Source organism: Gorilla gorilla, chromosome X, assembly GCF_029281585.2.
Source record: "Gorilla gorilla gorilla isolate KB3781 chromosome X, NHGRI_mGorGor1-v2.1_pri, whole genome shotgun sequence".
Lineage (NCBI taxonomy): Eukaryota > Metazoa > Chordata > Mammalia > Primates > Hominidae > Gorilla > Gorilla gorilla.
Genome location: NC_073247.2, coordinates 148,575,566 through 148,592,347, shown reverse-complemented (window position 1 = coordinate 148,592,347; position 16,782 = coordinate 148,575,566). Strand labels below are relative to the sequence as shown.

At 42.4% G+C, this 16,782-nt stretch overlaps 1 protein-coding gene and 1 non-coding gene across 5 annotated transcripts; both read left to right on the top strand.

The window, feature by feature from the left end:
- Positions 1–293: 293 nt before the first annotated feature.
- Positions 294–11,893, top strand: RBMX (RNA binding motif protein X-linked). 4 transcript variants are annotated; one of them, XR_010132614.1, is made up of 12 exons: positions 316–482; positions 1,625–1,759; positions 1,954–2,060; positions 2,973–3,144; positions 4,419–4,571; positions 5,479–5,593; positions 5,681–5,806; positions 5,896–5,978; positions 6,612–7,817; positions 8,719–8,796; positions 9,953–10,069; positions 10,655–11,893. XR_010132614.1 is itself a non-coding variant. In XM_031005853.3 (9 exons), exons 2-9 carry the CDS (start codon positions 1,651–1,653, stop codon positions 6,920–6,922), a joined length of 1,176 nt encoding a protein of 391 aa, XP_030861713.1. In that variant the 5' UTR covers positions 294–482; positions 1,625–1,650; the 3' UTR covers positions 6,923–7,602. The 4 variants fall into 4 exon arrangements, 1 of the variants encoding a protein (XP_030861713.1); XR_010132613.1 differs by lacking the exon at positions 9,953–10,069 and adding an exon at positions 9,620–9,743; XR_010132612.1 differs by lacking the exon at positions 9,953–10,069 and having other exon boundaries at positions 6,612–8,796.
- LOC115932530 (small nucleolar RNA SNORD61) lies at positions 1,807–1,878 on the top strand. Its single transcript, XR_004068799.1, has one exon. It is a non-coding gene; the product is annotated as a small nucleolar RNA SNORD61 (small nucleolar RNA).
- Positions 11,894–16,782: the final 4,889 nt, after the last annotated feature.

Genomic DNA, 16,782 nt, shown 5'->3' with positions numbered 1-16,782 from the left:
AATGGAAAAGTAAAAGTAAAGTTTTGCACCGTGCCCGGCCCACTAGGACGCTCAATAAACTTTAGTTCTTTATTAAATGAAGCCTGTGCACCATTTTAGCGCAAAGCAAAAAAACCGCGTTTGTAAAGAACGGGTGGGGGTAGAGAGAACGGTTAGAAAGGTCCGCCGACCCAACGCCGAGGGCCCGGGAAAAAGGGAGGAGAGAAGGGTGAATGACAGAGGAGCCAGCCAATGGGGAGACTGGGAACTACTTCCCCCCTCCCTTTGCGTTTCGAATTCTAAGCTCCGTTTCCATCCGGGTCCTTCAGCCTCGTTCCCGGGCAGTATAAAGTTTGCTGTCTCCTTTGTTCGCCCTCGTTGCGCAGTAGTGCTAGCGGCTTCGCGGTTCGGTTCTCGGACCCGGCAGCCGCCACTGGTGCTGAGCCGCTAGGAAGCCCCTATCGGCGAGCTCGTTGGAGCTTGAACCCATTGTCACCCCTCCGGTACGTGTCTGCTTTCCTCAGTCCGTTTTTCGTGACACTCTCCCCGTGTTAGGACTGGGGATTATATCTCCCTGGAGATGGGGGTGGCGGGCGCCATTTTAAGAACTCAAAGGTTCCGACCTATTTAAATAAAGCTGAGGGGGTCGAGGGAAAACAAATGAGGGGGCCCGTTTGGTTGTATGCTTCTCGAGAAAGTTTGGCTGCCGTCTGCGGGAGTTGGTAGCGGAGGTCGGGGCTTTGTAGGCTGGAGCGGGGCGAGGAGCGACCGCACCACGGCGATACCTGCATTGGTATGGCGCTGGCGCTAATGATGGGCATGTGGACTTCCATGCGGGCTGCGGGCTTCGTATTCATTGGCGGCCCCGGAGAAGAAGCCCTCTGAATGTTCCCAGCCAATGTTGGTGGTAAAAGTTAGTCCCCTGACCAGTGTCGGTGGTTCTGGGTTGAATCCAAGTGTCGCCATTTTGTCTTTTACACGCGGTTTTTAATGACGAGTTTTAATTAGGTTCCGCTGCAGTCACGGAGTGTCGAGTGTTAGTGTGTGCGTCCGCGTTCCGTTACTTAATAGCAAACGATGTTGACAATTTGTTATTATCTTTTTGGCCGGATAGTAGAATTTTCGGTAGGGCGGGGGCCGGTGAAGAAGAGGCGGCATAACTTGGCTTAAACTTCACATTTCTCCTTGGATTTAGTAGGGAATCCTAATGAGGAAAAGAGGAGTCGTTGGAAGAGGGCTTGGTGTTAAGGTCCTGTGTCTAGCCTGTGACCTTGGGAGTCTTTTAAAACCATCGTTAGGAAGGGTGTGATGAGTAATTGAATCTTTCAAAGGCAACAGGACTGGAACTAAAAGTTGCTTTTTCAAATGTTAAGCAGCTGTTGCTTAAGAACAGCTAAGGGTGATCAAGGGTAGTGGTAAAAGTTAAGTTGGGCCCTTTTAACCAGTTTTATGTAAATTGCACTGTTACTAAACTATTTAATTCAAATTGCTTCCTACTGTGGCTGAGGCTTAGCTCGTTATCGTTTTCTTTAGTTATTAAGGAACAATGGTTTTAGTGGAAAATATGAGAAATGTGCGAAAGTAAAAGTGTCCAATAAACTTGAGGAACTTTTTGCAGTGAGGTAATACTATTCCTTTTCAACAGACTCACCGGCCAAAAAAAAAAAAAAAATGGTTGAAGCAGATCGCCCAGGAAAGCTCTTCATTGGTGGGCTTAATACGGAAACAAATGAGAAAGCTCTTGAAGCAGTATTTGGCAAATATGGACGAATAGTGGAAGGTGAGTTGTCTGACAGTACAGGCTGGGCTATTATAATTAAAATATAAGCTATGATGAATTTGATTGCATTGATCGTCTGACATGATAATGTATTTTGTCCTCTAAGAAGTTCTGAGCTTTTTGTTTACACATTTACTTTGGTTATTTCATTTGACCTAGGGTAACACTTTATTTTTCTGAAAACTACTTTTTAGTACTCTTGATGAAAGACCGTGAAACCAACAAATCAAGAGGATTTGCTTTTGTCACCTTTGAAAGCCCAGCAGACGCTAAGGATGCAGCCAGAGACATGAATGGAAAGGTGAGATTGTCTATACAATGGATGATAACCTGTTACTAGTGCATAAAGTAACATGTAGTTGCCCAAGTCTGGTCTAGGACAGCTTTCGAGTTTTCGTTGTTTTTCAGTATATACCTGTCTGGGATCCACTCATCCTGTTTGTGATCCTGTTCCAGAGTATTCTGTAATTGCAGAACCAAATCTAGTAGTGAGTTATATCTTATGCTCGTAACATCCTCTCAGTTCAGAATAATTATGGCATTACATGATACTTTTTTTTTTTTGATAGTCTCCCTCTGTTGCCTAGGCTGGAGTGCAATGGTGCAGTGCCCACTGCAACCTGTCTCCCGAGTTCTAAGCGATTTTTCTGCCTCAGCCCCGCGAGTAGCTGGGATTACAGGCATGCGCGACCACACCCGGCTAACTTTGTATTTTTACTAGAGACAGGGTTTCACCATGTTGGCCAGGCTGGTCTCAAACTCCTGACTTCAGGTGATCCAGCTGCCTCAGCCTCCCAAAGTACTGGGATTACAGGCATGAGACACTGCGAGCCACTGCGCCCAGCCAACATGATAGATTTTATCTTGAGATCCATAAGCCATATTTTGATAACTTGGCTTTTAGTTTTGGCTACTAGTTTTGATAACAAGCTGATACCTACTTGGCCTTGTTTTAAATTTTACCATACAATAATGAAATGGGTTCACTTTATGTTTCAATCCAGATCATCAGTATCGTTTTTAAGTATTAAGAATTTTAAGCGGAAAAGCCCCGTTTATATAAACTGACTATATTTGCAGTGTTTTTTCTTAGACTAATGAGCAACACTTACCCATAACTGCATTTTGAAGGACCAGTTAGTGTCTTAGTGCATAGTAGATGTGCAAATTATTTTTAAATCTTGATTTCATTTAATCATATCTTTTTTTTTAGTCATTAGATGGAAAAGCCATCAAGGTGGAACAAGCCACCAAACCATCATTTGAAAGTGGTAGACGTGGACCGCCTCCACCTCCAAGAAGTAGAGGCCCTCCAAGAGGTCTTAGAGGTGGAAGAGGAGGAAGTGGAGGAACCAGGGGACCTCCCTCACGGGGAGGACACATGGGTAATAACTTGCGTGGACCTCGGGTTTGGTGTATAAGTTAGGGACTGCAAGCTCACACCAAGTGGATGCTTTGGTTAAGTCCTTGAGGAAAGGCGCCAACTTTTGAAATTGACAACACTTGTTCATCTACCAAAGTGATTGCCAATTGAAAGCATGGGAAGCATGTTTTAGATTATGGTGTTAAACCGTGGACAGTGTTATTTCTTGTCCAAGTAGTTCACTCTGTAGGAAAGGCATTTAAAAATTGATAGGCCAAGGTGTTGGATGTGAAAATGAAATCATTTTTATTTTTTAAAGTTAGCTGGGCGTGGTGGCAGGTGCCTGTAATCCCAGCTACTCAGGAGGCTGAGGCAGAAGAATCACTTGAACTTGGGAGGCAGAGGTTGCAGTGAGCTGAGATCGTGCCACTGTACTCCAGCCTGGGGGAACAGAGCGAGACTCCATCTAAAAAAAAAAAAAAAAAATTTTTTTTAAGACTACCTTCAGTTCTTATTTCCCCAGTCTATATGACTGCACTGCATGCTCCATCAAGTAGAAGTGAAACTAGACTACCCAAATCAATAATGGTTTTTTTTTTTTTTTTTTTTTTGGGTAGGGGGGAGAGTTTAGCACTTGTTGCCCAGGCTGAAGTGCAGTGGCATGATCTTGGCTCACCGCAACCTCTGCCTTCCAGGTTCAGGCGATTGTCCTGCCTCAGCCTCCCAAGTAGCTGGGATTATGGGCATGTACCACCACACCTGGATTTTTGTATTTTTAGTAGAGACAGGATTTCACCGTGTTACACTGGTCTTGAACTCCTGACCTCAGGTGATCCACCCTCCTTGGCCTCCCAAAGTGCTGGGATTACAGGTGTGAGCCATCATGCCCGGCCCAATAATGGTCATATTCTTGATGAAGCAAAGAAAACTTTTACAGTGGCCGAGGCTGGTGGCTCACACCTGCAATCCCAGCACTTTGAGAGGCTGAGGCAGGCGGATCACAAGGTCAGGAGTTCGAGACCAGCCTGGCCAGCATGGTGTAATCCTGTCTCTACTAAAAAAAAAAAAAACACCAAAAATTAGCTGGGTATGGTGGCGCACACCTGTAATCCCAGCTACTCGGGAGGCTGAGGCAGGAGAATTGCTTGAACCCAGGAGGCAGAGGTTGCAGTGAGCCGAGATGAAGCCACTGCACTCCAGCCTGGGCGACAGTGAGACTCTCAAAAAAAAAAAAACTTTTATATCTTTCTTGATTCTTGTGAGTAGTAACATTTTTCTTTTCTATTTTTGATGCAGATGACGGTGGATATTCCATGAATTTTAACATGAGTTCTTCCAGGGGACCACTCCCAGTAAAAAGAGGACCACCACCAAGAAGTGGGGGTCCTCCTCCTAAGAGATCTGCACCTTCAGGACCAGTTCGCAGTAGCAGTGGAATGGGAGGAAGAGGTAAATGTTCCATGTATGATAATCTATGCTACTACCATAACACAAATAATTGAGAGGTGAATGATGCTTAAAATTTTAATTGGCCAGGCGTAGTGGCTCACGCCCGTAATCCTAGCACTTTGGGAGGCCGAGGCAGACGGATCACGGTGTCAAGAGATCAAGACCATCCTGGCCAATGTGGTGAAACCCCGTCTCTACTAAAAAATACAAAAATTAGCTGGGTGTAGGGCGGGTTCCTGTAATCCCCGCTACTTGGGAGGCTGAGGCAGGAGAATTGTTTGAACCTGGGAGGTAGAGGTTGCAGGGAACCGAGATCACGCCACTGCCCTCCAGCCTGGCAACAGAGTGAGATTCTGTCTCCAAAAAAAAAAAAACAAAACAAAACTTTATTCATGGAGTCTGGGCACGGTGGCTCACGCCTGTAATCTTGACACTTTGGGAGGCTGAGGTGGGCAGATCATGAGGCCCGGAGTTCGAGGCCAGTCTGGCCAACATGGTGAAACCCTGTCTCTACTAAAGATACAAAAGTTAGCTGGGCGTGGTGGTGGGCACCTGTAATCCAAGCTACTCGGGAGGCCGAGGCAGGAGATCACTTGAACCCAGAAGGCAGAGGTTGCAGTGAGCCAAGATCGCGTGACTGCACTCCAGCCTGGGTGACAGAGCGAGACTCCCATCTCAAAAAAAAAAAAAAGTTTTAGTCATGTGTTCTAGGTGATTAGATAAATGGAATTAGCACTGAAAAAAATTTAAAATGTGAATGGGAAATTGTAGAAAATAAAATTAGGTGATCTAGCCTCCGTAATGTCATCTTTGAAGTCAGTCTCATTATTTTTCATAGCCTGAATGTAAGTTCACGTTTTAACTTTTTTCTCTGGCTATGTTTAAAAAAATGATATTTTTCCTTAAGCTCCTGTATCACGTGGAAGAGATAGTTACGGAGGTCCACCTCGAAGGGAACCGCTGCCCTCTCGTAGAGATGTTTATTTGTCCCCAAGAGATGATGGGTATTCTACTAAAGACAGGTAATAGAAAAGTGCAGCTTTTTAAATTAATAATTAAGGTTGAAGGAAAGCTTATCAAAAGCATAAACCAAAACTTTTGCTTTGTAGCTATTCAAGCAGAGATTACCCAAGTTCTCGTGATACTAGAGATTATGCACCACCACCACGAGATTATACTTACCGTGATTATGGTCATTCCAGTTCACGTGATGACTACCCATCAAGAGGATATAGGTAAGTGACTTTGCTTGTGTGGCTTACATGTAAGAAAAGTTGCTATGAAAGTTGATTCTCTGGGACTTAAAGGTTTCTCTTTAATTTAGCGATAGAGATGGATATGGTCGTGATCGTGACTATTCAGATCATCCAAGTGGAGGTTCCTACAGAGATTCATATGAGAGTTATGGTAAGATACTGGTTAAGGGTCTTTAGTATCACCAGCTTGAGTTTTTAGGTTCGTGAGCCAGTTTATTAGGCTGTGTGGTGCTTGCTTTTAAAGGGATGTTTGCTTGCTTTTAAAGGGGTAACTTTATCAGCTGGGCTTTTCCTAGTTTTGTGAGGGGCTTTTTTTGTTTTTCTAAGTTTCTTTTGAGGCTGTTTGCTTGCTTTGGAGGGGATTTTGCTTGCTTAAATTGGCAGCCTTATGTGTTTTCCCCCAACAGTGAAAATACAATTTAAAAATTTTATTAACAAGATCAAATATTTACCATTGCAATATGAAGGCAAGTTCTACAGTTCAAAATTGCAACTTATCACTGGAAAGTGGCTGAGTGTCTACTATAAAATAACAAGCTCTCTGGAATATCCTCTTGAAATACACACCGTCTTCAGTCTTTTCAAACAAACATTAAAATGAATCCAATTCCATATCTCAGCAGATGAGCAAATCCCTGTTATGGCCAGCAATGGCAGAGTTTAAAACCTCTCACCCAGTTGAGAAAGTAAACTTATAATACAAGAATTCTGTAAATTCAGATTTAAAATGTTGTATATATACAATTTATAGTGTTGCCATATTACCTGACCATTGACCCTGCAGGTAACTCACGTAGTGCTCCACCTACACGAGGGCCCCCGCCATCTTATGGTGGAAGCAGTCGCTATGATGATTACAGCAGCTCACGTGACGGATATGGTGGAAGTCGAGACAGTTACTCAAGCAGCCGAAGTGATCTCTACTCAAGTGGTCGTGATCGGGTTGGCAGACAAGAAAGAGGGCTTCCCCCTTCTATGGAAAGGGGGTACCCTCCTCCACGTGATTCCTACAGCAGTTCAAGCCGCGGAGCACCAAGAGGTGGTGGCCGTGGAGGAAGCCGATCTGATAGAGGGGGAGGCAGAAGCAGATACTAGAAACAAACAAAACTTTGGACCAAAATCCCAGTTCAAAGAAACAAAAAGTGGAAACTATTCTATCATAACTACCCAAGGACTACTAAAAGGAAAAATTGTGTTACTTTTTTTAAATTCCCTGTTAAGTTCCCCTCCATAATTTTTATGTTCTTGTGAGGAAAAAAGTAAAACATGTTTAATTTTATTTGACTTTTGCATTGCTTTTCAACAAGCAAATGTTAAATGTGTTAAGACTTGTACTAGTGTTGTAACTTTCCAAGTAAAAGTATCCCTAAAGGCCACTTCCTATCTGATTTTTCCCAGCAAATGAGGCAGGCAATTCTAAGATCTTCCACAAAACATCTAGCCATCTAAAATGGAGAGATGAATCATTCTACCTATACAAACAAGCTAGCTATTAGAGGGTGGTTGGGGTATGCTACTCATAAGATTTCAGGGTGTCTTCCAACTGAAATCTCAATGTTCTCAGTATGAAAAACCTGAAATCACATGCCTATGTAAGGAAAGTGCTATTCACCCAGTAAACCCAAAAAAGCAAATGGATAATGCTGGCCATTTTGCCTTTCTGACATTTCCTTGGGAATCTGCAAGAACCTCCCCTTTCCCTTCCCCCAATAAGACCATTTAAGTGTGTGTTAAACAACTACAGAATACTAAATAAAAAGTTTGGCCAAAACCAACCATGAAGCTGCAAAGGTGCTTGCTCTTACTGTTTCAAATTTTTGCAACTCTGTAGTGTCTCACTTTTAAAGGAACAGCTTGATTGCAAAGGAGAAAATAGATAAGCAATGAAGTTATCTCCAACTTCCTAAAGGCTTATGACTTCTAAAAAGTGAATCTATCAGCATTCCACATCAGATTTAAAGCATCAAATGCCTGTGAAACAGCAAAGATGGTAAGCAAAGCAAACTAGTTTTTCCGTCTAAGTCGAAATTGAACACTTACCTTCCTCATAGTACAGTGAAACATACTGTACCTCAAGGCAATGGAAATGCCTTCTAGATTAAAAAAAAAACTTTTGGAAAAAAGAAATGTTCAATAGCATATTAGAAGTCCTCCAAATTCAACACTTGGATTTTTTTTTTTTTTTTTTAAGCATGTGTGACACTTAAAGGCTTTATTAATAGAGCTGTTGTTTACCAATGGCGATCTGGGGCTTGGGAGGGGGTATTTTTTTTCAAAGTCCATTTTTGATGAAGACCTTTAAACATGCTTCATATGTTTTAACATTTTTTTCAAATTAGTCTTTTAGTCAATATAGGAAATGGCTTAAGTTTGGGGTCCCCCTTTTTACCCCTGTAAGCCATTGCAAACTTGACATTTAGTTGGATGCCTGACTTGTTTTTAGTTCTATGAAACTACACTGTATGGAGAAAATCTATTGCAAGTGGTCTTTAAAAAGCAAAACCTGAGGCAGCATGACCCAGGTCCAGCCATGAAGTTGAAAAAGATGCTCTTGAATATAGTAAACTTGAAGACCTCCAACTAAAAATCCTTATACTGCACTTATTCCTTCAAATAAGTTTTGTTCGTTCAACTTATGGATTTAACGTGGCAGTGCACCATTGGAACAGAATGACAATCCATAAGCCATGCAACTTAACCATTTAAGCCATTCCAGTCCATCCCGAGCCAGTGAATCTTCCACCACTTAAGAGAAATAGTAGAACATGAAATATATTAAGCTGCAAGTCTGAACTTGCCTTTTCTTTCTGGAAAAGAGGGCAGTAATAGGCAAGTTTTAAAAGAATTTCCTTAAGAGAGATAACTAGTTTTCATTTATTTAACTTTTGCAGGTTGATGATTTTGCTCATTATGGTCGTGGAGTGCTGATTGATTCACAGTAGATAAAGCTGGCAGTAAGAAATGCTAAGGTAAGTGTTGAAAGCAGTGGCCTTTGAAGGTTTAAATGTTGTGTAACTACCACTTAGTTCAGCTGTGACATTGGCAAGTTATTGTGGTCCTCACTTCATCTGTAAAAGAAAATGCTGCTTGGAATTGATGAAGTTAAGTGCTTTAATGTGTAGTGCCTGACACATTCATTGTGAATATAGAGTGAGGTTACATTTCTGTGAGTCTGGCTCATTCATGAGATTATTCTTAGCTATTTTTGAACCCATAAAGCTTGCTTATAGCTCTTCATATGCAAGCATTCTCAACAAGGAAGTACACATGTAAGAAGTTTGCTCAGCCGGGCACCATGGCTCATGCCTTTAATCCCAGGAATTTGGGAGGCCAAGGCGGGCAGACCATGAGGTCAGGAGTTCGAGACCAGTCTGGCAAACATGGTGAAACCTCATCTGTACTAGAAAAACAAACAAAAAAAAACTCCGGACGTGGTGGTGTGAGCCTGTAATCCCAGCTACTGGGGAGGCTGAGGCAGAATTGCTTGAACCCAGGAGGCGGAGGTTGCAGTTAGCCGAGATCACGCCATTGCACTCCAGCCTGGGCAACAGCAAGACCCCGTCTCAAGAAGAGAAAAAAATTTGCTCAGTGCGTTTTGTAAAAGGATATACTTTCGTTGTTACTAGTTAGTGCCTGCTCATTTGCATAGCCACAATATACAAATTGACTAAATGTGGAGTTAATGATGCAACTGTGGCTGCAAGTTCCCTGTTTGATTAACATAATTTTATTGACATAATGATGACATAGTATGTAATTTTAATATTACCTTTTTTTTTTTTGTTTTTTGAGATGGAGTCTTGCTCTGTTGCCCAGGCTGGAGTGCAGTGGCGCGATCTCGGCTCACTGCAGCTCCGCCTCCCGGGTTCACGCCATTCTCCTGTGCCTCATCCTCCCCCAGTAGCTGGGACTACAGGTGCACACTGCCACGCCCGGCTGATTTTTTGTATTTTTAGTAGAGATGGGGTTTTACTGTGTTAGGATGGTCTCGATCTTCTGACCTTGTGATCTGCCTGCCTTACCTCCCAAAGTGCTGGGATTATAGGCATGAGCCACCGCGCCTGGCCGCCTATGGTTGATTTTTTAAGCTTGCGTGTTTGTTTTTTTTTTTCTCTTCTGAGACAGTTTTGCACTTGTTGCCCAGGCTAGAGTGCAATGGTGTGATCTCAGCTCACTGCAACCTCTGCTTCCCAGGTTCAAGTGATTTTCCTGCCTCAGCTTTCCAAGTAGCTGGGATTACAGGTGCCTGCCACTATGTCGGTTATTATTATTATTATTATTATTATTATTATTATTATTTGTATTTTTAGTAGACAGGGTTTCACTGTTGGCCAGGCTGGTCTTGAACTCCTAACCTCAGGTGATCCGCCTGCCTCGACCTCCCAATGTGCTGAGATTATAGGCGTGAGCCACTGCATGCGGCTTCTTTTCTTTTTTCTTTTTTCTTTTTTTTTTTTTGAGATGGCTTCTCAACTCACTGCCTCTCAGGTTCAAGCGATTCTCCTGCCTCAGACTCCCCAAGTACCTGGGACTACGGGTGTGCACCACCGTGCCCGGCTAATCTTTGTACTTTTTGTAGAGACAGGGTTTCACTGTGTTGGCCAGGCTGGTCTCGAACTCCTGACCTTGAGTGATCTGCCTGTCTCGGCCTCCCAGTGTTGGGATTACAAGCGTGAGCCACTGCGCCTGCTTGCTTTTTAAAGCAATTACTTTTATTTTCAGCTAAAGCAACAAAAAAAAGTATATATTTAAATGATAGTTTGGGGGGAAGTACTTTACAGTAAAACAAATACTATGTAACAGGATCCCATGTTTTTCATTTTACAGAGTTGTTGAAGCAGAAGGCGGCTGATTGTCAATAAGTCACTACAGTTGCATAAGCAGTGCTGTCAGAATTGGTTTGGTGCAGGCAATAGATTTTGCCTTCAGGGGTTCCTGTGGATCTGAGGAAGGCATCAGTGTTGATTAACACTCATAACTAGGGAGTGACTGGTAGTTACTTAAAGCAAGTAATTGACCAAATGGAAAAGGGGAAGTAATTAAGGAAATTGGTAAGTGGAGGTAGTCAGGAAGTTCTTGTGGTTCTTTACATAGATTTTACAGCTTTGGCTTTCATTTTGTTTAGCTAAAGTCATGGGGACAACTCTTCAATTTAGAACTTAAGTTGAATTATAAAAATGATGGATATAAGTGGTAGCTCTATCTAGTGAAGTGTCTGTCAGTAAGTGAAACATTTTTTGGTGGTGGCTTATCCACAAACAGTTTAGTTGCAGAATAAAACTTATGAGTGACATCTGGAAAGTAACCATGCTAAGATGGCAAGCACACTGGAAACAATTAGGCCACTTGGCTTTCTTTTGCTGTATTGTTTTATAAGCCTACTTTACCTCCCAGTCTTGGAAACAAGTTTTAGTTTTTTATTGGTTTGGAGACTAGAGCCAATAGTATAATGTTCTCAAAGGAAACAGACTTGAGTTGTTGGATTAGAGGAACTAACCCAACTTCTATGATTTTTTTTTGTTTGTTTGTTTTTGTTTTTGTCGTGTAGTTATGGCACTGTCTTATTTGGAACATTTGCAACTAGGGATAATACAACATTTTTAACTCTCATTTGACAACCTACTACTAATCACAGACCACAAGGGTAATGACCAAATTTATGTGGTTTTTGCACTCCATAGTTGTCTTAGCCCAATCCTTCTATACTCTTACGATTACTTGGGTTAACGCTTCTGTGAGGACCTTCTGGCTCTTGAGATACCCTAAATATTTAAGATATTTAGATATCTTGAAGATAGTATAGGATATAGAGATTGTACCAAATAGGAATATAAGGAGTATGTTAAAATGACCAGATACCTGTTTGATAGTTTACTGACCTAGCAGATGTGTGGAAAAGGAATCAGATCTTGATTCTTCTGGGTTTATACTGGTTGTAAAACAGAATTATACAGAAAATGTTTTCCTTGTTTAACTGGTAGTTGAACATAGAACTTGGGTATTATAGATCACTTTTCACTTTTTGGAATGTTTTGTATTGAAACTTAATAAAACTTTAACATGGCATCTTTTTTTGTGGCAAGGGGCTCTTCTTTACTTTTTAGAAATTAGGGGTTTATGTTTTTAAGTGTTTTTCCCATGTCCCCCTCCCCCAAACACTACCTCTGTTGCATTGATGGCACTTAATCAGTTTTGCATGGGAATGTCCAGAGTCATTGAGGCTGTTCATGTGACTAGGCCTCCTTTATGGAGAGCTTCAGGGGGAATGTAGATGACTTCATTCAGTCCTCACTCTAAAAGTTAAATGGAAGCACAATCACACACCTAAGAAGCAGAGGCTAAATAAACCAGGAGTCAACTGTAGTGCTTTTATTTAATTCCTGCTTACCTCTTGGGGAAAAACAGGTCAGCAACAACTCAGTTGTGGCTGTGGATTCCAAATACTTTGGGTCAAGCAATGCATATAATATGCTTCTGAATTTGCAGTTTTCAGTTTCTCTGCTTTACCTAGTGTCCTGTATATATCTTGACTAGTTGACGTTCGTTTGTGTCTAAAACTGGGCATTGCATTTGGGTTATGTAGTCAGTTGAACAGAACTCAGCACATGGAGAAAGAATGCAGCTAAGCATTAAGATGGCAGAGAAAGCCCTAAGTATTGTCATTCTGTAAATAATCTCAGCTCTACACCTGTTTTTTTTGGGGGGTTTATTAATGAGATGGAGTCTTCACCGTGTACCCCAGGCTGGAGTGCAGTGGCGCCATCTTGGATCGCTGCAACCTCCGCCTCCCGGGTTCAAACGATTGTCCTACCTCAGCCTCCCAAGTAGCTGGGATTACGGGCGTGCGCCACCACACCCAGCTAATTTTTGTGTTTTAGTAGAGATGGGGTTTTCATCATGTTGGCCAGCCTGGTCTTGAATCTCCTGAACTCAAGTGATCTGCCCACCTTGGCCTCCCGAAGTGCTGGGATTACAGGTGTGAGCCACAACGCGCAGCCAGTTCTATACCTATTGTTCCAGGAAAACATCTCTCTACTCATCCCGTCAATACTTTATGTTGCACATGTCAGTATACTTCCTGAAAAGTAACTTGAACTTTTGTATCAATTAGTTCAACTTTAATCAATTTTTAAGATAACATTTAAATCTGAAATACTCAAGTATTAAGGGTACCGTTTTATGAACTGTGAGAAATGTGTACTCTATCAATGATGGATAATTACCATCATCTCAAAGTACTTGAGTTTTAGCCGTGTATACATCAGTAGTTCCATGTTGCCGAGTATGGTATGCTTTCCCATTCATGGAAATCTGGGCCTTTTCTGGTTTTTGGCTTTCATGCATAAAGTTGCTATAAATGTTCTCACACTAGGTTTTGTTTCTGTAATTACTGAGATGAAAACGGGTGCGGAATTGCTGAATCAGGATAGATGTACATTTTTTGAGAGATGGCTAGGCATTTTTTCCAAAGTAATATTGTGGAAACACAGCCAATGATGTGTGAGTTATTCCATGCCTTGTCAGTATCTGGTGTTAAAGTTTAGCCCTTATGGTGAATTTGTGGCTTATCCTCTCAGGAATGAGTAGTACTTGAAAAAAAGTATGGTGAAATGCACTGATCTCATGTACAGTTTGATCAGTCTTGAGAAATGCTTACTTAGCACGTCAAGACACAGAACTTAGCTCCGGAAAGTTGTGTGTGCCCCTTCTCAGTCAATAGACCACCTCCCAACACCAGCAACAAACACTGACCTGATTTCCATCATAAGATATTTTTTGCAAATTTTGATTATGTAAATTCTGTTGATGTAGTTTATGTCTAGCTGCTTACAGAATGTTTTGAGATTCATTCACATAGTTGCATGTATATTCCTTTTATTGCAGAGTAGAATTGCAGTGCATGAAGTAACTATTGATGGACATCTGGGCTAGTTCCAATTTTTGGCTATTACAAATACTGCTATGAGTATTCTTGTACGAGTCTTGGACGTAACAGTTTATTTTTGGTAAATGTTGAGTGGAATTCATGAAGTGACAGGGTAGATAATACAGTAAATCTTCAACATTGTTGAAGATTTCTTGAAGGGTTCTTGGAAACTTTTATAATGAAACCAGTTTTACCATAGGCTAATTGACAAAAGAATTAAGTTCCTGCAACATGTTTGTAGTTAAAAGTGTCAAACTTTTTTTGAGACATTGTATTCTGTTGCCCAGGCTGGAGTGTAGTTCTATTATGACTCACTGCAGCCTTGACCTCCTGGACTCAAGCAGTACTCCCACCTCAGCCTCCCAAGTAGCTGGGACTACAGCAGGCATGTGCTAGCATGCCTGGCGGTTTTTTTTTTTTTTTTTTTTTTAAAGAGACGGGGAGGGGGGGGGGGTCTCCCTTTGTTGCCCAGGCTGGGCTTGAACTTTGCAATCCTTCCTCCGCCTCCCAAAGTTCTGAGATTACAGGTGTGAGCCACTGCACCTGGCGCCAAATAAAAGCCAAAACACATCTAATACTAAACATTGAAATAAACGTGAGCTGTGCATACGTTTAAGAAAAGTTGAAAAGCTATATAGTTCTTTACCCAGTTACTTAAGAAGAATTGAAAAGCTATCTAGTTATTTACCCAGTTATTTCAGTTCAGAGTCTCAGGAAACTAGAACCTATCTAGCCAGCTCAAGACCAAGGTGGGAACCGATCTTGGCCAGGAGACCATCCCATTGCAGGACATGCTCACACCCACATTCACTCAGATCGGAACCATTCAGACTTGCAAGTTTACCTTTGGGATATGGGAGGAAACAGGAGTACCCAGAGAGAAAGCCCATGCAGACACGGGAAGGATGTGTTAACTCCGCACAGTGGTCCCAGCCAGGAGTTGATTTTTTTTTTTCCTCAACAAAATGATGTTCACTAAAATGACGTTTTTTAAGGATCTGCTGTATGTTTAATTTTTAAGAAACTACCAGAGTTTTCCCAGAGTGGTTGTACCATTTTATGCCCTCAGTAGCTTTTTTTTTTTTTTTTGAGACAGCCTCTCTGTCACCTAGGCTGGAGTGCAGTGGCACGATCTTGGCTCACTGCAACCTCTGCCTCCTGGGTTCAAACGATTCTCCTGCCTCAGTCTCCCAAGTAGCTGGGATTACAGGCACCCACCACCACACCCAGCTAATTTTTGTATTTTTAGTAGAGACGAGGTTTTGCCATGTTGGCAAGGTTGGTCTCAAACTGACAGGTGATACACCCTCCTTGGCCTCCCAAGTGCTAGGATTACAGGCATGAGCCACCGTGCCCGGCCTCATTAGCAATTTATGAGAATTCTGGTTCCTCCACAACATCCTTAACGACATGTGCTGCTATTGATCAGTTTCATTTTAACCATTCTGGTGGGTGGGGTAGTATTGATTTTAATTCACATTTCCCTGATGACATGATGCTGAGCACTTTTTAGAAAAGGCTTTATTTGGGGATAATTTTAAATTTTCAGAAGTTGCAAAGTAGAGAGTTCTCATACGCATTACCCAATTTCCCCTAATTTTAATATCTTACATTATTATGGTATTTGTCAACTAAGAGATTAACATTGGTATATTACCATTAATTAAACTCCAGACTAGGTTGGGTGTGATGTCTCATGTTTGTCATCCCAGCATTTTGGGACGCCAAGGTAGATCACTTGAGCCCAGGTGACCAGCCTGGAGAACATAGCAAGACCCACCTCTACAAAAGAATACAAAAATTAGCTGGGTGTGGTGTCAGGAGGCTGAGATGGGAGGATGGCCTGAGCATAGGAAGTTGAGGCTGCAGTGAGCCGTGATGGCACCACTGCACTCCAGCTTGGGTGACAGTGAGACCATGTCTCAAAAAAGACTAGATTTCACATATTTTCTACTGTGTTCTCTCCATTGCAGGATCTACTCCAGTATCTCACATTACACTTCATACTGGGAGTTTTGGTTTTTTTTTCTGAAACAGGGTCTCGCTCTGTCACCCAGGCTGGAGTGCAGTGGTACAATCTCGGCTCACTGCAAACTTTACCTCCTGGGTTCAAGCAGTTCTGCAGCCTCCTGAGTAGCTGGGATTACAGGTGTCCACCACTATGCCGGACTAATTTAATTAAATTAATTTATTTAGAGACTGAGTCTCGCTCTGTCGCCTAGGCTGGAGTGCAGTGGCACGATCTCCGCTCACTGCAAGCTCCGCCTCCTGGGTTCACGTCATTCTCCTGCCTCAGCCTCCTGAGTAGCTGGGACTACAGGCGCCTGCCACCACGCTCAGCTAATTTTTTGTATTTTTAGTAGAGACGGAGTTTCACCGTGTTAGCCAGGATGGTCTTGATCTCCTGACCTTGTGATCCACCCGCCTTGGCCTCCCAAAGTGCTGGGATTACAGGCGTGAGCCCCCGTGCCCAGCCCATATGCCGGGCTAATTTTTGTATTTTTGCTTTTTTTTTTTTTTTTTTTTTTTTTTTGAGATGGAGTCTTGCTCTGTCGTCCAGGCTGGAGTGCAGTGGCGTGCTGTCAGCTCACTGCAACCTCTGCCTCCCGGGTTCAAGCGATTCTCCTGTCTCAGCCTACTGAGTAGCTGGGATTACAGGTATGCGCCACCACGGTCAGCTAATTTTTGTATTTTTAGTAGAGATGGGGTTTCACCATGTTGGTCAGAATGGCCTTGAACTCCTGACCTCGTGATCCACCCACCTCGGCCTCCCAAAGTGCTGGGATTACAGGCATGAGCCACCTCGCCCGGCAATTTTTGTATTTTTAGTAGAGATGGGGTTTCGCCATGTTGGCCAGGCTGATGGGCAGTTTCTCACGTGCTTAATTAGCCGTGTGTATAACTACTTTCACAAAGTGTCTAAGACTTTTGTCCATCTTAAAAATTGGGTTGCCTGCTTTTTAAATGTTACAGAATTTCTTTATGTGTTCTGGATACAAATTGTCAGATATGTTACAAATATCTTCTC

Bases quoted from the DNA above. Each gene is read 5' to 3' on its own strand.
- RBMX (XM_031005853.3), top strand. From the start codon at position 1,651: ATGGTTGAAGCAGATCGCCCAGGAAAGCTCTTCATTGGTGGGCTTAAT. The intron at 2,061-2,972 runs GTGAGATTGTCT...CTTTTTTTTTAG, and splicing joins CCAGAGACATGAATGGAAAG to TCATTAGATGGAAAAGCCAT. The intron at 5,807-5,895 runs GTAAGTGACTTT...TCTTTAATTTAG, and splicing joins TACCCATCAAGAGGATATAG to CGATAGAGATGGATATGGTC.